Raw genomic sequence first — 26,596 nt, forward strand, 5'->3', positions numbered from 1 at the left:
GTACATACATTTCTGTTATCCCACTTTCCAAATTGATGCTCACGGAAAGCTTCCATTTTAACCAAAATCAATTCCACAGGAGAACAGGAAATAGCAGAAATTGTCTTTACCAGAAGACCCATTGGTGTCTGGAACAAGAGTCAAAATGTTTAACCCAAATTTTGGGGTTCTTCCAGAGCTGACAGGAAGGTTGTAGGTTTTAGCTGAATGTCTTTATTATCATAATGATCATCATTTTGATTTGTGCAGTTTCTTAAATTCTTGTGCAACTTTCACAAGAATCTACTTTCAGTTTCAGCTGTGGAAGGCTCCAGAAGCTGTGGAAGGCTCTTCTCTTTTCAGCATAGAATAAAACCTTTACATGTTCCTTTGCAGCCTACGCATGCTGACACAGCTACCCACCTGAACTACTTTATACTCTTAGCTGTTCAACTGGCTTTTAGTGGGACAAGCAATAAGATTTTCAATTTAGCTCTTTGCTTAATCATTGTTTAATTTTATTTTCTGCTGGAAAGTATAGCAGTTATATGGAACTCCATCGTTTTGGTCAATGAGCATTTTAAAAATCATTTTCTTTTTCCTTTACAGAACCCTAAGGACTGTAGCAAAGCCAGGAAATTGGTGTGTAACATTAACAAAGGCTGTGGGTATGGTTGCCAACTCCATCATGTTGTCTACTGCTTCATGATCGCCTATGGGACCCAGCGCACACTCATCCTGGAGTCTCAAAACTGGAGATATGCCACCAGTGGTTGGGAGACTGTCTTCAAACCCGTTAGCGATACCTGTACAGACAGAACTGGCGCCTCCACTGGGCACTGGTCAGGTAAGAGCTGCTCTGCAATTCAGTTAACTTTCCTGGGTGTGTTGAGCTGGTCTGATTGTGCCTAGTTATGGCACTCCTGTCAAGAGCTTTTCTTCTTGACTAATTGTATATTTAGCAGAAGAATTAAACTCCATGTTACCATTGCATGTAACAGGAGAGTATAGACAAGTTTAACTTTCCTCTACTGAATGGGTTGTACCAAGGTTCACAAGGTGAGGAGTCCTTATATCAGCTTCAATCTGACTGATGTTTTTTTGCAAACAAAGGTTGAAAATGTTGTATTCCTTTACAGCCCTTTTGGTTTTCATTTCAAATCTTGTTGCAAGTTTTTTTTTAGTGTCTCCATGGTGGTCAAATTAATTACAGCAGGAAATGTCTCTACTGAAATTATTCCTTAAGGCTGAATGTGAGCAAATCACCTTCAGAAGAGAATCCCCTTGTAGAACCATAGAGCCAAGGAGCACACTAATACTAAAATTTAATTTAATAAACGAAAGAAAATGCAACTTATTACAAGCTTTTAAAATAAAATAAAAGCGCAGGAGTTCAAGGAATCATTCATGAAAAGTGCGGAATTTATATCTATAACATATGAGGTTAATAATGTTAATGTGCACAAAGCTGTATTTAAGGCTTCATTCAGAATAATTCAGCCCAGTTTTGGTCACTGTGCTACAAAAAGATACTGCTGTTTATAGAAAATGTCAAGGAAGACAGAACATACTGACACTAAAGGAACAAAATTAATTTAGTCTTGAACAGAGGACAACACACGGGAAACAGATTCAGAAGTCAATTCACACAATAAACTTTAGACTCAAGGACACAAGCAGAAATTCAGCACAGAAGCATGCAGCAATAAAAACAGGAGCTGGTTGTTTACAAGGAGACTAGTGGGTGTTGAAAAGAAACAACCCAGCCTTATTGCAGGTGATGGATAGATAGGATTTTTAGATTAGTATGCTGCTAGCAATCAAAATGAGTAAGATGGTTCCTTTCAGATGTTCCAGTATTGCCATATATAACATCCTTGTAGACATTGATTTACAGGTAGCTTCCATAAATGAATGGTGTAGGAGTTTTGTGAATGTTTCTGGGACAATTTATTAATTGTAGCGGTAACCATGAGGTGATTCTTATATAGCTATTAGAAAATAAATTGATCAGCAACACGCACACATGGATTCAATACATGAGATACATTTAATAATACATAAATTGTGCATATAAAACATATATGACAGTCTGCCTGGATACAGGTGGCAGATTGTACTGTGAGGGTTATCAAAATGCAAGATATATAATCACGAACAGATGCAAAACACAAAGAGATACAAACAAAGAATATACTTCAGTATACCGTTCTGCTATACTATCATTAATCAGTCTCACTAATACCACTTCTACATTACTCAAAAGTAAATACATTACTCATATGAATTAAATTGACGTCAACTTGTGTTGAGGTAACAGTTGAATTCTTGAGATGCAATGTAGAACATTGGATTTACTTATCCCCTGTATATGGATTTGGGTTTCCCAGGATAGACACCAAAAACCAGCTGGCAAACTCTGTCCCAGCGGCGTCCAATAGGCGTCGTCCCAGCATCCTTTGGCTCAGTGCCAGTCCTGATGCTGTTCTGAGTTAGAGAAATTAGGAGAAGAGATTCCTGCTGTCAGCAAACGCGCAAGACAGTTTCTCTCTCAGGGACCTACTGGCTGACTAGTAGAAAGTCTCTATGCACAGAGAGTGACTGTGGATCTGACCAAGTCACTCTTTTGGGGGAAAAAACTTGGATTGCTTCCGGCGTAGTGGCTACTTCTGGACAAGAGTGTCCAGTTGTCGACAAGGGTCCAAACGGATAATTCGGTGATCACAGAGATGAGAAAGAGAGATAAAGCCTCATTTAGGAAAGCACAGCAATACTTAATTCTGTCTTATTAATGTGCATTGCCGCTACAATGGAAACAAAGATAATACATCTATGCAGGGTTTATTAATTAAATAAATTATTATAAGCACAATTTTTACCAGAGAAATTTACTGGAGAAAAGTATTTGTTTAAAATTTCCTGTATTTAATTTGTAGAAGCTGTATTTGCTGGTTTTGATTACATTTGAAAGTTTCCTTAATCCCACAATTTTTAGTCTTTTGGATGTGATTTCTTCCCATTCAGTAACAAAAAGGATCTCAGTTGCATTGATAAACCAGTTCCTATCAGCCAGTCCTATGGAGCCTGCTTCCACTTCATCAACTTCTGAAATTAATTCCTCCAGCTCTGTACCCTGAGTAATCCACTTATTATGAAAAGAAAGATTAAGGATTTTTAGTGACTGGTTTGACATTGAAAGCATGAAATAAACCCACCCTTTTCACGTTCCTATTTCACTTGGGCTCCTGGTGGTTTATTAGAAGGAGCGAGTGCTGTATAATCCTTTTTAAATTCATCTGGGATTCAGACAAATGCACATCTGTAAGTTTCTTGTGGAAAAACAAATCACAAACTGTTTTTTTTTATAAGCAGTAAACGTTCAAATAAAACGTGGAAATCCTTTTCTTTCAAAAGGAACTGGATACAGTTATTGCAGTTATGTCAGTTTGATCTAATAACTCTCAGATCTGCTCCATATAAACAATATTTATACAGAACCTTTCATTATCACATAGTGATGGAAAACAAATTACCATATTACAGTGTTTCAATATCAGTTCTCTACTGAAATACAAAATTCAGAAAAATACCAGCAGTTTTTCGTTTCAGAAAAGCTGAATAATTAAGGACATCCTCTGTATTTTTTTAATTCAAAGCATGTAGATATGTTGACTTCAGCTTTGTTACTTCAATCCTTGTACCAGCACAAGAGGGCTGAAGACTGTCAGGATTGTTTCCTTTGAAATGTTCACAGTGGAGCCATTATCTTTTTACTCATAGTCCATAGCTACTTAAAACCTGCATCCTGCCTAACCTAATTTGATTATTCCATTCATCCCTCCATCCAATTTCTAACTACTTTGTCCAATACAGGGTGGTGGGGGGGGGCCAGAGACTATCCTGGCAAGCAATGAGCTCAAAGCAGAATATAAGATGGACATCATGGCTGTTAATAGCAGGACATAATTTGGTTATTGTAGGGTTAAAAAGGAAATCAACCAAAGAACTATACATCAAGCAATTACATCAATAAAACACTCCAATAGGGTTAGTTCATGAAGCTAATACCAGAAGCTATTAGGATGAAGCTAATACCAGCTAATACCTGCAATTAATGTTTGGAAAGAGTACCATTTATAACAACGTTGGTGACATTCCCCTAAGAACATCATATGTTGCTCAAAGATTGTGAGCATGACACATCCAAAATACATGAGAAGGTATGTTTGGATTCTGCCATAATAAAAGCCCATCCACAGTTTCAACATCCTTATGAAGAAAATACAGATTTTCCCGATTCTTTGTATTGTTGGTTCTTCAGTTGGCTTTTAGATTTTTCTCAGTCAGACCCAGCTTGATTAATATGACCTTTAAATAACTAATACTGGCAGGCATCCAGTAGATTTTGAGATACTCTATATTCAAAAGATGAAAAAAGATATCTGGTTCTGATTTTCAGCACAAGTCTGTAACACAAGTCTAATGGTTTGACAGGATTTGAACATAAAGTAGCAAATTACTGGATATTTGATCAGTCCACAATTATGTGTACTTTTCTAGACGTTTCTAGACGGCAAGTACTAGAAAGTAAGTACAAGTTATCAAATCTGCCTAGGCCTAATCTCTCTTTTTTTCAGTATAAAAAGATCCGCTTTACAACATTTTTCATAGTGATATGATTCTGAGTCTAATCATACACAGTCATTACATGGCTTATTACCACACAAAGGGCTTATGCCTACTGTTACAATAATTACCAGTCTACTCAACTGAAATATGATAATTAAGTTTCCTTAAATTTCCATTCACAGCAGTCAGTCACTGGATTATGCTGCTGTTGTACTAAACGTGCATACAGACTGGTTGAGATTTGTAGCCTGGAAACTGGGTAAGAGCGAGGTGATGCCTCTGCTATTTGAATTCAAACTGGGACTTTTGTTAATGGTGTGAAGGACTGAATACAGGTTGAGTACTGACAGAACTGGGTGGGTAAAGGAATTTTTGTTCCTTTATATAAGAATCATTACTTTCGTGCCCACATAAATTCTGGAATTGCAAAAGAAACATAAATGCATACCATTTTAAATCTTATACCAGGTGAGCTTATGCATGCACCATTCAAACATGCACAGAAACTTTCTTCTTTCTTTTCACACAGCTGCCTACTGTGCAAAGAGTACCGCTATAAGAAGGTTCTCAAATTGCACTCGCATTGGAGGCAACCCTGGTCATTTTCAATCCCATCCTACCCCTGGTAGCATTTGTACAGTTGTGTGCCACATCTAGAGGAATCTACAGTGAGCCAGTGACATTTCCCAGATTCAAACAATGATTCACTGCATTAAAGCACCCAGCCTTCTCTGCTTCTCAATGCAGCCATTAGGAAGACCCAAAGTACAGTCAGGAAGGATAGACACTGCTTGCCACACTTGTTGCTGTGCACCTGGAGTACTGAGTGGTACCAATGGGAGCTGTTCTGCTTGCACTTAACATTAACAGTTTGCCTGGAAGTACCTGTCTGGAAAGACAATTATGTGTGTGTATTTCTAGGAAATGCTGCCACTGAATAAATGCACAGATGTTATGCCTTAAAGGATCAGAGGAATTCAGGCCCTAAATCTTGTTTTTGCTTGAAAAATGTATTCCTACAAATGTTTCCGTTGAATTTCTTTCTTATTTTGTGGCAGCCACAATTTTCAGGGGAATGCCTATTTTTTTAATGTATGATGCTGTACTGATGCTGTACATTCAAATTATAACCTCACTGTATTTTACACTTAATTATAGAACCATTCACTGTTACCCTGAAAGTAAAACAGTATAATTTTTTAAAAAAAAGTGAAACCACAAACAATGTGCAAATGTAGACCAGCCTTTACAAGGTCGTTCTGAGGCTACATGAAAGGAGTGCTGTTCAGGCTACATGTGTGAAATAGCAAACAAAATAACATTGAAAACAGTTTAAAGTTTTAAATTCCCTCTTGCTCTGAAGCCACTTCTAAGTGCAAAAGAATCAGATTTTTCATCTGCAGAAGACTGCCACTAGAGAGGTTTTGACCATTTAGTCCGGAGATTGCTTCTGTCACTGGAGATTTGGCTACCGCCTGAAATAAACAGATTACAGGAGGCTGTCTGAACCAGTTTCCTCTTTGCTGTGGATGAAGGCAGCAGAAAGCAGGAAGTGGTTGATAGCAAAACACCCAGAGAAACTGAGTCTGCTTATGAACAAATACATTTTTTTCTATGAACAAACAAACAAAATCCCAAGGGTTCCGCAAGTGTCAATGTGTGTGAAAGTACAACTAGGAAAAACAATGAACCTGCCTTTTCAAAATTTTTAAAAATCATTTTAAACAATATGCACACTAAAGCTCTGATCTTCCAAAGTCAGTAAAACATTTGCTCCACAGATGATGAAATACTTGAGCTTAAAAGTGTAGACACCATTCATCCTTTATCAGAAATCCATTTATTCCAGGTGTCGCAGCCACCTGGATCCTATTGCAGACAAGGCTAGATTGCATCTAGGAAGGATTAAATCCATTGCAGAGTTACACAACAACTAAATCTGATAATTGTAAAAATGACGATCAGTAAGCTCAGGGAAATCTGTAACATTAACATACTTAAATGAAACATTCACTATAAAATACTTTCATTTGGAAATTTAAAATAAACTTTTTTTTCACAACTGTTCATATTCCCCAGTACACCTTTCAGCATCTTTGGAAAACATAGCCTCACTGTGAAACTCACAACAAACCTGTTAGACGTTTTTTTTACAGAAACAAAGTTACTGAACATGCTCTTCACACTATAAATTCTGTACACATTTGTCTTCCTTGCAAATGACACAAAACATTACACAGGCATCGATGCAATAGGTAAGCAAGGATTAGTTGCATAAGGTGGATGATAGAGAAGAGAGACAGCTGTAAATTGGTGCAAATCTCTTGAAGATGAAATCTGAAGATATATACTGTAAGTGTGGCATAATAAATGAAAACAGTATAACAGGAAAATCCGACTTATTTTGCCAAATGTAAAGGTAGTGTAGACTTGATTTTATAGGGGGCTGAATATTGTTCAGCACAGGTATGGGATCACTTTTATTTATTTTTTTTCTTAAGCACTTCAATCTTTACTACCTTTACAGTCACAGGGTAATTGTCCTCCTTCCACTTCCACTAAAATAGCTTCAAAGTCCCCACATAGACAGTGCTTTCACAAGGAACAACTAAAGGACATTAAACAGTTGCAATGTGTTTGCAACCTTAGGCTCCCCATAAGTGGAGCAGTAAGCAAGGTACATATCACAGCCAGGCATAAAAACAGTAAAACCAATGTGACAAATTGTTCTGTGTATAAAAGAACATGGCAGGGAAACACAAAGCATCCCCCTTTACACAAGGATTCCTTACTGTAATAGCCTGAAGCCCTTCTTTTCATCTGCAGCCAACACTGGGCCTCACACTATGAGCAATATGTTAAAGCAGTGACGTTAATAGACATCTTAGTCTCTTCATATGTCAAAAAAATGAATAGTGCTCCTTCATCTCTGAAGCTAGAGCCACGACTCCCCAGATAAAATCTTTCCTGACCCATTCAAAAAATTGCACATAAGTTAAACAGCTTCCTAAAGTTATTTATTATTAATGTCTTTAATTAAAAAGCAGTGGCTGTTTGGTGCCACTCATTACAGTCCATTGAATGCTAGCATTTACAATCTCATTGGGTTGCACAAGTCCTTGAAAAATACATTATCAAAGTCAATTTCAGTGTTCTGCATTATTTAGAATTTTCTGCAAGGAACAGGAAGAATTAAGTGACAATATACTATAATCCTTGATTCTTATTCAGCTCTTTGTTACATAAAAGCCCATCACAAGTTCCGCATTACTGGATAATAAATATAATTATTGTCTTTGTTTTGTATAGTTCTTAGGATCTCTTCAGTGTTATAGCTACAAACTCTTTCTTCAAGGCTGCCAGATCTTAATCTGTCATTTAGTTACAGAGCCAATGGATGTCACTTTAACAAAAAGCCCCACCACTGTAATCCAACTATCTATTGTCATCATCATCTCCTAATTATTAGGCTTTGCAGGAAAATTGTTAAATACACACACATCAGAAATATCATACTTTACATAATTTGCTCCAATGCTAAGTGTTATCCAAGGATTATACAGGGATGTAAATAACACTAAGAAGCACACACAACTATAACATAATCCTAAATGTATACTGAAGGAAAAAAGAAGTGCAACATTTTCTGGAATGAGAATACTATAGTTATAAGTTATAGTTATAAGCTTATATACTTTTACAAAAAGTTGACAATTTGTTTTAAGTCCATGTCCCAGCAATACAGTTTGTGCAGTGAGGCATTGCAACTTGCCAATCACACGAAAGCTCGTTAGGTACACTTTTACCCAACGAGGTCAAGGTGGAACAATGCCTGATCAGGTCACCTTTAAAAAGGCCTTAATTCAAAGCTTAGGTCACTGCAAGAAAAAGGCCACACTTAGTCAGTTTTCTGTGCATTCCATAATGCCTTGAATGTCACCAGAAGCAAGGGAGAAGGCCACTGGCATGCTGCACGCAGGCATGTCATGTGCCAGTGTTGCCAGACACTATGGGGTAAGCCGCTCCACTGTGTCCTGACTGCAGAGAAGGTTTCAGCAGACCAGCAGGACACATGACTGTCTAAGATCCGGTCACCCTCGAGTGACTACACCAGAGCAGGACCGACACATCAGGCTGGTCCATCTGAGAGATCGTGTCAGATCTGCCACCCGTACTGCTGCTGAAACTGCTGGCAGACACAATGTCCGCATCAGTGACAGGACAGTGAGGCTCAATGCTGCTGGCCTTAGAGCATGGCGACCTGCATACACCTCCTAGACGTCACACCCGACTGGCTTGGGCTGGATAGAGGCTGCGATGAACTCATCAGCAGTGGCATCAGGTCCTCTTCACGGATGAGTCACACTTTGTGCAACTGCAAACATAGCAAAGGTTTTGTGGTCTGACAAAACTAAAAGAGAACTGTTTGCCTAAATACAAAACATTCCTTTTGGCACAAACCCAACACAGCACATTACCCAAAGAACACGATCCTTACTGTACAGCATAATGGTGGCAGCATCATGTAATGGGGATGTTCTTTCCTTGGAAGGGACTAGAGCACTTGTCAGGATAGAGGGGAAAAAGAATGGAACAAAGTACAGAATAGTCATAGAGGTAACTCTGCTGCCCAGATACAAGAGAACAGAAATTGGGATGGAATCTTCACCTTTCAGCATGACAATGACAATGACCAAAAGCATAGCAGCGGAACAAAACTGTAAATGACCTTTTGTGGCTCTGTCACAGCTCCAGTCTAAATCCAATCAAAAAATTGTGGCATGACTTGAAAGTTGCTATCTATGAACAGTCCCCAAGGAACCTGTCAGTGTTTGAACGGTTGTTTAAAGAAGACTGGTCTTATACTGCCAAATGTAGGTAAGCAGATGATAAGAGACCTGTTTTAACAGACTCACTTGCTCTCAAAGGGGCATCTATGAAGTATCAAGTTATGAGAGTGGAGACTTATCCAATTATGCTATTTCAGGTTTGTGATTTTAATCTGTAATTTTTCCAATAATAATATTTTCCCATTAAAAGTGTAAAGGAAGATTTTAGACAAGTGGCAAAAATGTTCATTTTAATGCATGAAACTCTGAGACAGCAACATGTGAAAATAGTTCAAGCAGACTGTATGCAAAAGTCCTCCTATGTCAGCACTGTTACTTGTGGAAGCGGTGAAGATGAGGAAAGGAATTATACACTTTTACATACTTATATATAACATATGTTAATTGTTAATTATTGTTTATTATAATCTTAAGCATTTATGCATATTTTAATGTTCTTTTAGTATGAATGTTCTATACCCTCTCCTTTCCCATTATTCTTGGGACATAAGCCGGTTATTTTAAATGTGTCAACTGCAACTGAAAGTCAGCATGCATTTTTATGTTCTTCATCACTACAAACACAGCACATAGTTTTTTTTTTCCTTCAAGAATGACAAACAACACTGGTCATTCAGTTCACAGTGCTTTCTAAATAAGTGTTCCGGCATATGTTAACTCACTGACAAGCTAAGGTGTTTCACTATGCTTTGAATACCAGGTTACACAGAATTAGTTGCTATTTCTGTATATTCAACTTTGTTGTTTCAAATTTCAAACTTTGGCTTAACCACCTCTTCTTGTCACGGATGTCGGAGAGGACAAACCATGGAGAGGGAGGAGAGCAGAAAAAGACCCATATGCGTAGTGGCGGAACGGGGAAAAAGCCCGGGCTCAGCAGTTCAGTAGTCGGATAGAAACCAATGCCCTCAAGCAGCGGACGTGGGGCGACCTGGATCCTAGGCGGCTTTCAGGACATCCGAACATCATAGCTGAGCGAAGCAGAATAAGTGACCTGGAAATATATAGCCCCAGGGAGAGAGAGACCAGAAGGAGAACAAGGACAGGAAACTAGGGACAGGACAGAGTAGGAGCGCCCTCTGGCTGCAGAGGGCGTGACACTTCTGGACTGTTTCAATGGAAGGTTAAATCCACATTGAGAAGCAACGCCTATACATATATGAAAAAATGTAATGAATGGCCCAAAGAGCTTATGAAAGACAAAATCAGACCCTCTTTTTCAGGTGAACACAAATTTCATTTAATCATATAATCATTTTTCATAATAGAATAAAACACTCTAAATCCTGCCTTAACTATAGTATAAATATTCCATTAGTATTGAATAAAACATCATAGTAATATATAGTACTGTATACTCTGGACATTCACATTGTATATCTAAGTTTGAGCTGCTTACACACCTAGAAACTTTTAAGTATTTCAAGTAGGTACTGTAGTTACATCAGCATGTGTAGGCTGCAAAGGAACAAGTAAAGGTTTATTCCATGCTGATGTAGTATCCTCTCACGAGGCACCAGTAATGTAGGGGTTTGGGCATTTACTGGGACAATTATTAATTGTAGCAGTAAGTCACAATATGATTCTTTTCATGGTATTAGAATCCAGCCTTGCGGGATAACTCAAACAATGCACACACACAGGTACTAATACACGAGAATACATTTATTAATACATAGAATGTGCATATAAACTTAACAGATCTTATAGTGAGGGTTAGCAGAATACAAAAGATATTAATTCATTCAGTCACAAAGAGTTACGAATACCAAGAGGGACATACATTCAGTATATCATTCATTTAGACCGTTTCGTAAATGAACTTGGTTACAACTTCTACACTAGGAATTAAATTGATATCAACTGGTTGAGATAACAATTGAATTATCGAGCGGTAATGCAGAATGTTGAATACTCATCCAATCTGTGGGGATTCAGATCTCCTGCAGGCACAAAGGAACAGTTGCAGGATTGTTGCTGTCCAATCCACGCTCTCTGGCTCGGTGCCAAGCAGTGTTGTTGCGTCTTGTGACGGTGCGCTGCTGATGCACTCTGAAGACCGGCTAGTTCGTTTTGGCTGAAACTAGCATGAGTTTGTGCACAGGAGAATAGTCTGTGGGTCCCAGCAGTTCAGGAAGAGGACCGGTTCGTTCCTGATGAAGTGCTAGCTCTGAATACTGATTCAGCTGTCCACAGTTCCAACCTGTTCACGAGGCTTGCTGCTGATGCTAACCTCGGGTGGATCCTTTGGTCACGCGCTGGCGACCTCCGCTCTCAACTCTTAGAACAAAGGAAAGTTCTGGCACTCGGACAAACTGACCATTATGTGGTGGTCCGGGCTGAGTCGAAGGATATTCAGGAGGCACGCTGCGGGAATGTCCTGCCCTTGGGAACCTTTCTGCTCCTGGGCACTGTCCTGCACTCGGACAGCTCTGTGTTGCCTGTTTTAGCTGGAGGGACTGCAGGTCGTTCATTGGTTGAAAGTTTCATGGGCATCAGAGACCCACGTGGGTTATTCGGCCCTACCAGTTCCTGATTGGCTGATCTAGGTGGAGGATGAGTAACCGTGCACTCTGACCTTGGGGTTGTAAACCACTTGAGATTAAGCTCTCCCTTGGAATCTCCCAGACTTTTAGACTTTTAGACTTTTTGTTAAGGTGGTTGATGTATCTTAGCTTTGGGGAGCTGTTCCTTATCATGACACTCCATCAGCTAGAACAACACTTTTAAATGTGAACCAAATGGAATGGCCTCTCTCCATCCCAGCACCACTGAGATGAAGGAGAGAAAGACTGGCAAGGGAACAGAAAACGTAATTCCTGTATTTTAATAAGCCTCGCCGCTACACTGAAAAGAGAAGAAAGGAAACACAACGTTTTGGCTGTGAAGACTTCCGAAGAAGGCTCCATAGCCGAAACGTTCTGTTTCCTTTTATCTCTTTTCAGCATGGAATAAACCTATACTTGTTCCTTAGAAACTTGTAAGTCATTCAGCTCAGTACTCTCATTAAAATAAACAACTTTAATGCTTGTGAGACACCTAATCTACTGTAGAACTATAGTGTGACTTTAAAGGATAGTACTGCTATCCTATTAAGATACTTTGATAGATCTCATAGTTTGGTGATAGATCCTTTGAATGAACTCACCTTGTTTGCATTCTTTCTTACACTTTTTACAGCTTTCTTGGTATGCTCTTTACTTCAGATTTTTTTTATAATGTCACCTAATGAGTTCCCAGTATTATCATGGCAAAACACAAGGGACATCTGAATTTAAATTTTGACCCAGATGCCTACATACCAGTATAGTAAAGCATAAAATAAAGACAATGTTAATAAAGATTAATTAGCAGGACATGTTGCAGCTGAAACTGGTTTAGGGATATCTTGCATGAGTTTTAATGTGTAATCTGTCAATCTGCTTTCTCTCAATATGGTGATATAGCTATGCTTTGTTAAATTGTACTTTGAAGGAGAATACATTTCATATGTGTAGATTTTATGCTCGGAATTAAGAATTAAACATAATGCTTCATGTCTCCAAAAACATACTGGTAATGTCCAAGAGTAGGTGGACATCTGTAATCTCAGATTCAAGACTGGGTTATGTCACTAGACAAGTGTAACCTAAAGTGGTGGTAAAAAATATTCTTGGTGAATTCCACCAAAAATAGGTGGGATTAATTGGCCAGGACTCTCTTGGCTTTCAGTGACATAGTGACCCCAGAGGCCTCCTAGACCTCCTAGAGGTCTTTCTGTCCAGTTATTACAGTACAATTACAGATTGTAATACAGATATAAGAAATACGGGGTCTGAAGGATAGGGTATATACGGAAAGTAAGCGATAAAGTTTGGCATAGAAAGTATTTCATTTTCAACAAACTTATGCTCTTAGTAAGAGGAACAATCTGACCTTTGAAATTAATTGCATCTAGAAGACAGTTAATATATAAATTGTATATATGCAGGTGTTAATGATAGTGATACATTCAAATATCCTGTGTTTTTATCATTACCAGACATTTTCTGTTTTTGCGTTGATCAAACTCTGTAGTTATAGCAATAAAACTGGAACAAATGATATTTGTATTATTTCACCTACAGATGCAGCCACTCAGAATGTGTGGTATTTCTTACAAATTGTAACGGTGCAGATTGTATTATGTGATTCAATGGCCAAAGACGACCGATAGGTGGCACTTCTGGTGCTTTAGATGTTAGTGAAATGATTACTTCATTTAATCTATTTCTCGACTGTGCATGTTGAAATCTGCTGGAATGTAAAATGGAATTTTACAACTAAAGGGAAATTTTGGTAGATAAGCATAAAAATAACAGAAGCGTCTCTGCAAGTCATTAAACAATATTAAGTTAGGTATATAAATATATTATACATATTCTATATAGCTAGTAGTGGTAGCTAAAAATAAAAAAATACACAAAAGTGTTCCCCACCTTCTTCATAAACATTTTATACATCAAAGTCTTTAACTCAGTCATGTACTGTGGTTATTCTGGAAAAGTTTTGATGTGCTTCCTCTGACTATATTAAGTTTATATACTTTATAAAAAACTATAATGTCTTAAACTTTTCTATACATTTTTACTGTAGTTATTGCTGTAACAAAAGTTGTAGTACTTTTTAAAATCCACTTAATAGGGAATTTTAATATGGAATCATGTACCAAAAAAAAATGTGTTGCTGAAAATAAAAATGGTTTCTGAATGTCATTAATGATATTAATTTATGGATATAAATATAAAAAATGATATAGCTGGTAGTAGTACCATATTCCACTTTTTTTCATAAACATCTGCTTCAATTGCTTTGAATTGTTTACTTGTGATTATTTTGGGAAAAATTTGATGTGTCTGTTCAGCTGTTACTGAGTAACACTTTGGTAGACTGAGGTAAATTGTGTGTATATTACCCAGAAGGCCCTGGGTTCCATTCCCAGTCAGTGTACAAGTGTTATTTCTAACAAATAAAGACTCCTTCTCTAAAAATAAAATGGTAAATAATATGTACACTACAGTGACATTTTATTATTTTTATATATCACATGTTAAATATTAAAAAGATATTAATAAATAAACATGAATGAGTTAGCAAACATGAATACTGTCAACAGTGGGTGTAAAAGACATGATGGATGGATGGATTAATAGCTTCATCATTTCCTTTTTTATATAATGTTAGCATGCCCAAACGGGTTGGGCAACCAGTTGACCTTGGACCCCTAGAGGTTTTTTTTTCTCCTTATTAAGGAGTTTTTGGTTCCTCTCCTCCGTTGTCTTCTGGTCTTCTGTTCTGTATTGACAAAATGTATCGTCAATTTGGTTCAGGGAGACTTGTCACTATTTTCACAACATTCCCGTTTTTATTAAAATGCCTGTTTTTGAGACACAATGTTTCAGATGTCAATAACTTTGCAAACAAAACACACAACATACAACATCTAGTATCTGGTTCCATTTTTTAGAAACCTTAGTTTGATTAGAGCAGATCCATGGTGTAAGCCAGTTCATAACTATTCAGAAGCTATGTACAGTATGTTAAACACTTGACCATATAAAGCAGGTCTACCTTTACAATTATGCATCTTGTGTGAGTACTGGGTTCAACCTCTCTTTAAGTTGTGAAACTATTTCTGTATTTTCTGTTTTTAGTCAGATAGGAATAAACTACATATGCAATTCTTTTGACAGAATGAAAGATGTTCTGTGCTCAATAGCTTTTTCACCACAGTATGTATTTTGATTTTATATTTTAATATTTTATTCTGAAATCTCTCAAATACTTAAAAAATGTAACATAATATTGTAGGTCGCATTAACATTAACAAAGCCAGTAATAAAATGAGACTGTAAGTGCACAGTATGTAGTGGCATGGATGTATCTATATATAGCTAAAAATAAAAAAATAAGGTACACATTAGTATTCCACCTTCTTCATAAACATATTCTGAATTAACGTCTTTAACTCGGTCACTTGCTGTGGTTACTTTGTGAAAGTGATAACATGCTCCTTTGAATAGATTGGTAGCTCAGTGGTAGGATTCTTTGCTATCATGCAAAAAGGTTCAGGTTAGATTCCAGCTCTGACCTGAGTTAGATTTTTTAGCAAAATGTTCCTTGGGCATAATAAATACTCTATAACATTAAAATAATTTGTAAATTATATTCATATTTTTGAGTATAAGTAATAGCATGAATGAACGTCCAAGCCAAAAGACCAACAATCTTGAGGTTCCTAAGAAACAGCAAGAGAAGTTAATTTTAGATTTTAAATACTGATTTTAATGTCACTATGTATATTTTTAAATTATAAAATTTAAAATCTAAATTTTTGTTTTTTGAATGTTTTTTGTTGCCCTTTTTTCTTCCTAGTAGTTGATAGAATCATATCTGTTATATATTGTATTATTACATTAGTAGTTTTAAGAATTTTTTTTCAGAAGTATACAAGAACAACAATATTGCACCTGTGAGGCATAGCACCTACTTCAGCTGAACTTTTCTGATGTAGCACTGTGTCCCGTGCCTAGAGGGTGTCCCCTCACAGTAGTGGGGAGGGGCTGTGGGCTATTATTTTCTCTGTCTTCACTACACATTCCCATTAGTCACTGATACAGCTTTAGTTGAGGAACTACAGTTCTGTTCCTGGGCTTCTATATATACGGAGCTTACATGTTCTCTCTTGCTTGCCTTGACTGTGTCCTGGATAAAGTGGTTAGAAAATAGATGGACTAGATGGAATAGCTGGATTTATACTTTTAAAATGTTCCAATTTAAATACAATACAGACTATATTATTAATAATATTAATAATAAATGAACATGAACGAGTTAGTAAATGTGAATACTGTCAATGGCAGGAGTAAAAGCAAGACAAAACAAAATTGTATATACATTTATAGAATAACGAAGTGGTATTAAAAAGGTGAATTAAATGTGCGAAAGGGTCTGTATTTAACCCCAGCCAAAATGTAAGTTATACTTTTAACAATTTGTCCCTTGGCTTGTTCAGTGCTTTCTTTGTGCGTTGTCTCTTGGCAGTGGGGGGAAGGTGTGTGGGGGAAGGTTTAGGCTGCAAATGCAATTTGCACTCTCTGCTTCTTGTCTGAAGATGGCTTTGGAACAGTTTACAACAATTTTTATTTTCTTTGTGATGCAACTTTGAAGTGCAATTGCAAATGAAACCAATTGTAAATAAAATGACGGTGTCATTTGTTAATATTATGACATTTACATTGAAGTTTTTATTAATTTTATATATAACACAGTATATTAAATATTCTGTAATGTAAATACAGTAAATTTTCATTTTTGAAGTTTTCAGTGCCAATAAATTCATAAGCTTCATTAACAAATATTAATTTATAGATATAAATAGAATTGTGTAGCTGGTTGTGGCAGGGTATTCCACTTTCTGCATCTGCATCAAATTCTTTAACTCATTCACTTGTGGTTATTTTGGAAACATATTAACTACATTTTGCTGTCAATGTAATGTACAGTGCTCATAGTTTGTAATGTAGAACCCTGTGACCGAAGTATGCTTTGGTACAGTACAAATAAATATATTTCACACATACTGTACTGTAGTGGCTTTAAAACCATATGGCATCTTCCTGTATTTACTGTAAACACAGTACTGTATATTTATATAGTATACCCTTAATTAAATGTACGCTATTGGTTCTGCATATCTGTGGATAGGACTTCATGCGATTCGCGTGTGTAACACTTTGGGAATGTAGTCTTCATTTATGTTTTAATATTACAGTAAAAGCACGTAAAGTAAAAAGTGTTTTTATAAAACAGGCCATTTGGTTGCCGTTAAAGTGAGACAAAAAATTAAAAAGAGGGCAGCCCATCCTCCTAGTAAAACTGCCTGTTCCACATAATAAACACAGCGGGATGTAACACCCCCAACCTTTGTAACAAACATAATGTATGTTACAAGAAATATGAGTAGGGATGGTACGATTTCAACATATTGATAAGCTGTTCTGTAGTTACTGGCATCCCTCCCGAAAGAATTCCGTTAAGAATTCCTTAATCACAAAAACATCACTTATAATAAATCATCCAGATACACACACTCATGCTGCAGACATTTTTCTCAGAAACAACTTCCAAGTAAGACTTGGCAGTATTGCGCATTATATGGTATCTATGTAGTAATCAACTGCAGTATGGTATAATCGGTATACAGTATAAATATGTACATAATTGTACAGGTCATGATAGTCCAGAGTAGAATTTACCCAGGACATGACTTTTACAAACAGTGCCCTGTGTCCCTTAATGACCAAGAAGATAGAACATCAGTTTAGCATCTAGTCTAAAGTACAGCTCCTCCTATGGCACAGTTGTGCATGGTCACCATACAGGTTTATTGGTTTGGAAATTCTGGTCCAAAGGAAAGAACACCACTTATTTGTGCACCACTTGCAGCAGCAATCTGGCTTTCCTAGGAGGTCTCCCATTCCAGCCTTGCTAAATGTCTGAAATCTGACAAGATCAGACTAGGAGGTGGCAATGCTGTTATCACTGAAGTGATTGAACGACATGCATATGGGATTATTCAGCACCTCTGCTGTGCTGTACCGGTGGGGTTAGATTCTGTGGAAGAGGAGATGGCTGCTGATGAATGCCTAGAGTCTCTCAGAAAATAATAAATAAAAATAATGAGCTGTGGTTCCTTATTTGTCCACACATTCATTCACACTGTGTAATTCTTGGCACTTTGCTATACCAGTCAGCACTGACAATTAAAAGACAGATATAGAAATGACAATATCAGATGCTTTGTAAGGAAAATTAAGGAAAATGTTTTAACCAGTGGCTCGCTTTCACAGCTAGACTACAGGCAGACACATGGTCTCTCATTAGACACGGGCATATAACAGTCCTTTCTCAGTGTGACTCCTTCCAGTGTTTTCCTCTAAACGTGAGCAGGTGTACTGCACAAAAGGCTTAAGAGGTATAATTTTACTAACAAACAAGGTTAATTTTACTAGTATGGCATTCACGTCTGCTATAATGTGCCTCAGCAGTGATTCTGCCTCATATATATACACATACAGTACATTCCCATGTTAGTTACTGCATTTTATGTTTTGCAAAATAAACAGAATATGAAAAGAAATGAGTAACATACTGTATAAACATAGTTTGGCGGGCAGCAATTGCACCCTTTATTCACTTCATCCAATTCAAAAGATATCCCATTCTGAAAGTAATTGCTGGAACAGTTAGTTAGCTCTGTAGATATTAAGCTGAAATGAAACACAGAAAAATGTAGAACATGGAAAAAAAATAAGAATCCAAACAAAAGCTAGAATAAATACTCCTTGGGTCTGAAATATTCAAAAGAAAAAGCTTACTCAGTATCACTGACTAACTATTAAACTCCTGCTGGTCTGTATCTTTCACTATGCATCCTATCAGTGGCTGTCTCAATAGTTTGTGCTAGTCTCAAATAGTAATGAAACAATGCTGTAAAGAATTACAATAAATGAGGTAATAGTTCCAGAGTGAAATTCTGTTGACGTTAATTATAGCTAATAAAATAAATAAAATTGTGAAAATATAGGTTAATTTTGCCATGAAGAAGGTACTGTTATCTACAGTATATAGTTATTTGTACAGTACAGTAAATTAATACTGGGAGCCAATAAGACGTGTTTTAAAATACATAAACCTTTGCCCTGAAGGGCATATTTATTCTGTAAATGCAAGCAAGAGCTGTAAAGAAATCTTACAAACAGGGATGTTTCTGGGCCTTGTCAGTTCCATTTTCAAATGTCAAACTATTTACCTCAACACTTGTTCCTCTGGACTTTTAACACTTTCTGAAACCCTCCAGTGCATTCATGAATCCCTACATATAGACCACAAACTCACCCAAATTTAAATTTCTTTCACAAACTGTCAGCAGTCTTCTGAAAATTACATTTGCTGAAAGGCTAAAAAAACGAGTCTTGTTAGGAAATTAAACATGACCAAGAACTGAAAATGCACAAAAGGAACCTCACTGTTTTTGATGTTCTTTCTGTGCCAGGCAAATTGGTACTCTAACATGCATGAATGCTGTACATATTCAGATAATAGGAAAACTATCAGTTTGAGGAAAAGAAATAAAATGATAATGCCTGGAGCTTGTGGGGAATAAATTAGACGCTGCCTCAGCTGTAACAATCCAGGGTTCTAATCTCTGCAGCAATCTTTCCCTCTGCAGCTTTGCTAGACTTTTGTGTTCTCTGAATTCAGTCTGAGACTGCAGTTTTACACGGACATAAGCAGAGCGTCACAAAATAGAAGGGTATGGTGAAAGGCCACCAATGTATTTTGTGTTTTCATTTACATTAAATCTTGATGTTATTGAAAAGAAGGAAGGGATGTAGGGGTCATCGAAGTGAATTTAATGCATTGTGCCTTTCAGCATCCTCTCGGTCAATTATAAATGGTGGATGGCGGAATTGTGTTCATTTGATGCAGAAAGCATTTACTTGAACTTCTATCTCCAAAGTTTGTTCAGTTTCCGCCCTTGGCACCCTAAGGCACCCTCTTTCCTTGTCTATTTTCTCTGTGGGATCTGAGACATCATCATATTTTTCTCATTCTGCACATTAGGAAATATTTGGTGTCCCCAGAGTTTTAAAACTGTTTTCAGAGTAGGACAATAAAAAAAACCCTGGCATCAGTGTGTAACTGTCAGCTTTTTTATTGCCCTTATGGTGATCTCACACACAAGATTAAACTGTTGACCACCCATCAAAAGCACCGTTACATCTCAAGCTTTGTGACTATTATTTAGCACTATTATTGTTCAGGTTCAATCCAACTATCATTGTGTGTAAAACTTTATGCCACACATTAAAAATGTTCTGCTTAATAGCTGATTACTGTCTTTTAGGTCACGAAAAGTATAGTTTTAAAATGGGGACTTGGCCACCATGTTAATGAATTTAGTATTTTTCTGCTGTTTGCCCATTTCATGTGTCCCTTATAGAGTGCAGCAAGATCTTGTTTTCAGCTAAAGTCACATGGTCGTGACAATACAGAGTGCTGATTTAAGAACACAATCTATAGAGATGTTGCAGTGTTTTTAAATCAGTAGTATGTAAGTGAAACTTAATCAGTGATGAAGTGTGGGAAGACTCGTCAGATCCATTCACCTTCGAGCCACAGACATCACTAGGTGTACAGGAGTTTCAGTTACAAAGAGGTAAAGAGATGCTGATGACACTAGCAACACCTGCCTGTAAGTGTCCAGGAGGCTGCAGGGGGTACTGTGTTCATGAGGGATGACTGGTGTGAGGTATTGTATATCAGCCTAGACTGGGTTAGATTAGTTATCAGCAATATAATAACTGCAAAAAAATAAAAAGAATATGCATAATAAAATTTAAATAGACTACATGTACTGAGAAGCATTAAATAACACAACAAATGAGTACTGGAACCAATATCATTTGCTACATTTTAATGCCTCTCAGTATACATGAGGACAAAATAATAGTTACAAGTGAAAGGATGACATTTGTCCCATCTAGTTTGTATTTTTCTGCTGCAAAAATGAATTAATGAAAGGATTTCATGCAGCCATTTCTTGAAGGAAGCCTGGACCTCAACTTTAATAATATGGCTGTGCTTGTTCCATATTCCCACAACCCTATGTTGTGAAAAGCAGTGCCTCCTGTTCTCAGTGTTATATGCATTTCCACATAGTGTCCACTTGTGTCTTCTTGTTTGGTGTTTAACTGTTGACTCTGAAGAAGTCCACTGGGTTGACTTTGTCAGCGCCTTTCTGGATTTTAAATACGTGAATCAGTTTCCTTCTTCTCAGAACCTTCCCTCTTCTAGATGAAGGAGTCAGTTCTTTAAGCCTTTTAGTGCTCATTATTCTAAATCAGGTGCATTGGACAAATTTAGCACAACATCCTTCATTTTAATTTCTATGCTTTTAACTATTTTATCTAACCTTCTGTTTATGTTTTGTTTCCCCACAATCTTTGATGGAAATGATGTATCAACATAAACACCAACATTTTTCACTTACATTGCCTCTTCAAGCATAGTGTTTTCCATTTTATATTTGCAGTTTATGTTCTTGTTACCTGCATGCCACATTCTGTACTTGTCTACATTTAATGTCATCTGCTCGCTGTTTACCTATTCTCAAATTTGATCTAACAGCTTTGGAATTTATTGTGCAGCATTGTTTAGTAATAGTGTGTACAGTAATTTGGTATTATTTGCAGACTCTGTTATAGAATATAGATCATTGATATAAATGGACATAAACATTTGGATGACTCAAAATTTCCTTCATGTCCTGCGACAAGACTGAAGTCATGCTTATTGGTACCCCCCATCAACTTCATAAAACCAGTCCTGTAACCCTATCTGTAGATGGTTCTGTACTTGAGCTTCAATCTAAATTGAAAAACTTTGGGGTTATATTCGATTCTGGCTTAACATTCGACCCACATGTGCAGCATACTGTCAAAACATATTTTTTTCACCTCAGAATTATCGCTAGACTACGCCCTATGCTATCACTAACTGTGGCTGAAAAGCTGATCAACACATTTGTGTTCTCTTGAATTGACTACTGTAATGCTCTACTCTAAATCTACTTTGAACAAATTGCAGTACAGGTATGTCCAAAATTCAGCAGTCAGAATCCTGACAAGGTCTAGTGCAAACGATCACATTACTCCTATCCTGGAGTCCTTGCACTGGCTTCCGGTCAAATTCCGTGTAGACTTTAAAATCCTCACCTATAAGGCTCTGCATGGCTTGGCAACTCAGTACCTGTCTGAACTATTATTGCCCTACTACCCACCTCGCAACCTTCGCTCTTCTAATTCTGGTCTCCTCACTGTCCCCCAAGCCCGTCTTCATTGTATGGGTGATAGGGCCTTCTCCTGTTATGCCCCCAAGCTCTGGAGCTCTCTCCCCAAGGATATCAAAGAGTCACCTTCTCTAAACTCCTTCAAATCCACACTCAAAACCCTCTTCTTTAGAAGAGCCTTTACTTAACTGGTTCCATTCTTCATCCCTCTGCTTTTGTTAGTACCACCATCCACGGATCCTCTGTATATTGTAATTGTGTTTTATCTTGTGTATTCTTTTTATTTATTGTTGTTGTCATTCTGTAAAGCGCTTTGAGATGCCACCTTTAAAGATGCTATATAAAATTAAGTTTATTATTATTATTATTCTATTTTACAATTTACAAATACATATCACTATTGAAAAAACAGCATGTTGTTTACTCAGTAAAAACTCATTGCAGTACTTTGTTCTTTAAGCAATCTAATGGTGTGTTGGATTGGAAACACATACGTTTTGCAGTCTCTCACAGGAAGAGACCTCACATGCTATTTTACATTGGCACTTTCTGTGAACACATTGGCATTTTCACTGCCATCATACTGTAATTAACATACAGTGATCTGTGTCATCATGATAATCCCTACAATGTATGCTAAACCACAACAGTGCTTTCAAGAGCTAATACATTGTAGAGAGCTGTCTGAGGGGAAAACATGATTTATAAATCTACAGAAGTTTTAATCTTTAGGCCTGTTTACATAGAGCAATAAGTTACATGTCACATATAACAATAGTATTCATCTGTCTTCATCCTCCTCTTCCTGATGGGTGTGCATGGCAATCTGTAATAAAGACATCACTTTATCAAGAAATTGTTTTTCCAGCAGTACTGATATGTAAAGTTTTAATGTGCAAGTTACTGTTTTGTTTCGGTATTATATAAGCATTTCTTAGTGTGGCATGGTGGCGTAGTAGTCTGAATTGCTGCGTTGCAGTGCCCTGGGTTTAATTCAGGGGGCACTGTTTCCATTGAATTTGTATGTTTGCATGGGTTTCCTCTGGGCCCTCCAGTTTCCTTCTATAGTCCCAAGACCTACTGGTAGGTTCATTGTATTTTGCGAAAATCTGATCCTGGTGTGAGTATGTTTGTTGTGTGTGCCCTATGATGGACTGGCATCCTGTACAAGTGCCATGCAACTGAAGTATGTAGTTATGACTTACTTGAAAGTTTTGTGTAGTCCGTTGCATAGAAAAATACATCTGAAATTTTGTACAATCTATCTTAGAAATTAATGAAAGTACTTCATAAAATGATTTTAAAACAACAGGATTCAATTAAAGAAATGGAGTATAGTGATTTGAGAGCACCTATTAAAATGTATATTACAAAAGACTGAAACAGACCAAGAAGGTTAAAATAATAAAGGTTCTTGTACTATTATAACAGAAAAAGAACCATTGTGGATGAAGTATAATGTATCTGGGACAATAAAGGGAAACGTCTAGAGAATGAAAGGAAAATGGTTGATGTATTAAATGAGTATTTCACTTGGGGTTTACTAAGGAAGAAGTGAACAATATACCTCAGACAGTGGAAGAAGAAAGTTCTGTAGTAAATAGTATTAGTATAGAAAAGGTAGAAGTGTTTCAAATACAAGAAGCAAATATCCTGGGTCCTGTGGAATACTACCACAGGAAATAAGATATTACTGAGAAGCAACTCTTCTAAAGAGGAAAACAGATATGGTCTCTGTCTTAAATGATAGGCTGAAAAACAGTTAATTTCTTCATACCATTCCATACCTATAGTGGTTTTTCAAGTAGGTAGCTGTGTCAGCTTGCGTAGGCTGCAAAGGAAAATGTAAAGGTTTATTCCATGCTGTAAAAAGAAGAAAAGAAACACAATGTTTCGGCCGTGGAGCCTTCTTCGGGTGTGCTTCTGGTAGTTTTTACCAGGTGTTGTATCCAACAACGGAGACACAATCCGGATGTGTATGAAGCAGGCATTTCCTTTATTACATATACATGCGGAAGCCAAAGCTGATGAAGCACTGACTCAATTCATTGATACAAAATGACACTTTTTATACAAAATCACAAACAGAAAACCAACCCAGAACAGTTTCAGTACAATTCCATGCCATATATGGTGTAAAGCCAAGGCTGCTAGCCTTGGATTCGTGATAAACTGAAAGAATTGTAAGAATAGTCTTGGGTTCCTTTAATTATTGTTTAAGCAGACATTATGTACTTCTCGATTTTGTTAATCATGGCTTAAGCAGATATCAGGCACTCTCAGTTCTGATCAGGCTGCCCGAAGCTGGCTCTGCCCTTCACGTTCCAGGCGTGTAGCCAGCTTGCACTAAAATTGCAGTTATTAATTTTCCATTATTCTAGCAGGATGTTAGTAAATTATTTACACAGTAAAAGCAAACTAGTGAAATAAGGGAAATAAATGTTTGATCCCTCATAGGTATCCTTCCACTTGAACAGTTTGGTACCAGTATACAGTGTTCTTCTTTTTATTGCCCCTTTATAATGGGCAATAATATAATGCTTTATAATGCTTTTATAATGCTTTCTCTTTGTGTTACCATAAAATGTGTTGGACATAGAGCACCATTCCACACTTCAGGCTTCAAACAGAGCTGCCTGTTGGAATTGTTTATAGATTGTTTTCTCTTTTCTACCTAGGCTGTTTCCCTTTAGTTGCCCATTGCACCAGGCCTAAATATTTCACTGGAGAATAATGCCAGAATACCCTTGCTTTAGCACCCCCCTTTTAATACAAATTTATAATAAATCTTCCAAGAGGATTTGAAAAGTTTTTATCTTGTAAGATAAATTTACAAAGAGGTGTCCCACTGGATGGAGTGATTCTGTCCCAGGAAAACACCTAATTGTTTTCAATCAGTATAGTTTAAAAAAAGTTTGTTAAGCTGCCTATTGCTTGATAAATTTAGTGAGTAAACAAGTTATCACAAGTTATATAGGTGACATAAAATTGAAACTGCATAATTCTATATAGTGGTAAACCTTTCAATTATACTAGCAGTCAGCCCTATTTGCTGTGACAGTATTTGTCTGACACACTTGCTATATGAATTGGAATATTCTGTTGCCAGACAAATTAGACACAGGTCAGAGCAAATATGTTTTACTGGGGTGTTGTTTTTTTAACTTTGCCACCGTGCATAGTGATGGCTGAAGGAATTATTTGGTGTGAATATGAACCTGAGGTTTGACAGGTCACTGACAAAATGTCACAGGAAATAAAGTGGTCCATCAGGCTATCTGAAAGAGATTTCATCTAGAGGGAAATTCTGCTAACAGAATGTGGCAGCTGAACCTTCAGATTGGAAAGAAATTACCATCTTGGCTGCCTGTGTCACAACTATAACCGGACTACTGTCTTCCCTGTGCTGCACAAGGATGAGAGACATTGGAAAGTGTGCAGTTCTTGATTCCAATTCATAGCGATTTTACATTGCTTCTTCAAAGTGGTGTTGGTTGATTTTCTCTTATGCCATTTTATTATTTTATACAAACTATGCATAATAAAGTTAAATCCCTATTCGTATGCTGAGTGTGGCATTACATGGGGGTATGATCATTGTGGAGGAGGATCCCTGGACGAAGGGTGACGCATTGCCTTAGAAGTCACAGCTGTTCTAGCTGCTTGAGGATGAGCCAGAGCTGTGAAGGCTCTTTAAGAGCACAGTGGACAACCCCTGGAAGAGGAGGAACTTTTACTGGCAGTCCCGGAGGGGATTGTACCAGCATAAGCCGTCATTTTTTGCCACACTTTTTGCCTGTCCCGTCATGTGTCTTTACCGGGGTAGGCAGACCTTTTTCACACACCGAGTTTTTATTTTGTTTTGGCCTTGAGGTGCCTGCTCTACCAGACTGGACCTCATTAAATAGGGTCACCGCTGTGCTAGCGGTTTCTACTTTTTCCCAGGCTGGTCCCTGTTAAATTGGATAAGCCCAACCTGGATGTTGTGATGCGCAGGGGCACATTTCTTTTTTGTTTTTTTGTTTAGTTTTTTCACCTTTCTTGTGTTATTTTCAGTTCTTGCTAACCTCACACTGGTGCTTCCATCCCTCAGTTAGGGGTGTTGACTTTTTACTGGTGCTCATCGTGACTCCTCCCACTCCCACAATGTTATATGAGTTTAAAGAACAATACAGAAATCAAACTATACATGCAGTACGCTGCAGATAAATGTATATCTCTGGTGAAATAGCAATACATAACAGATTTACGTTATCCTATATAT

General features: G+C 37.2%; 1 protein-coding gene across 9 annotated transcripts in view; it reads left to right on the forward strand.

Annotated features, from left to right (window-relative positions):
• fut8a (fucosyltransferase 8a (alpha (1,6) fucosyltransferase)) overlaps positions 1-26,596 on the forward strand; it is a 401,280-nt gene that overhangs the window by 332,454 nt on the left and 42,230 nt on the right. For all 9 annotated transcript variants that reach the window (XM_088924800.1, XM_088924806.1, XM_088924802.1 and 6 more), the window contains one exon: positions 589-826. In XM_088924800.1, coding sequence (XP_088780926.1) covers positions 589-826 — 238 coding nt within the window. The remainder of the gene's footprint in view (positions 1-588; positions 827-26,596) is intronic.

This window comes from Atractosteus spatula, chromosome 9 (assembly GCF_055471065.1).
Source record: "Atractosteus spatula isolate fAtrSpa1 chromosome 9, fAtrSpa1.hap1, whole genome shotgun sequence".
In the NCBI taxonomy this organism is placed as follows: Eukaryota; Metazoa; Chordata; class Actinopteri; order Semionotiformes; family Lepisosteidae; genus Atractosteus; species Atractosteus spatula.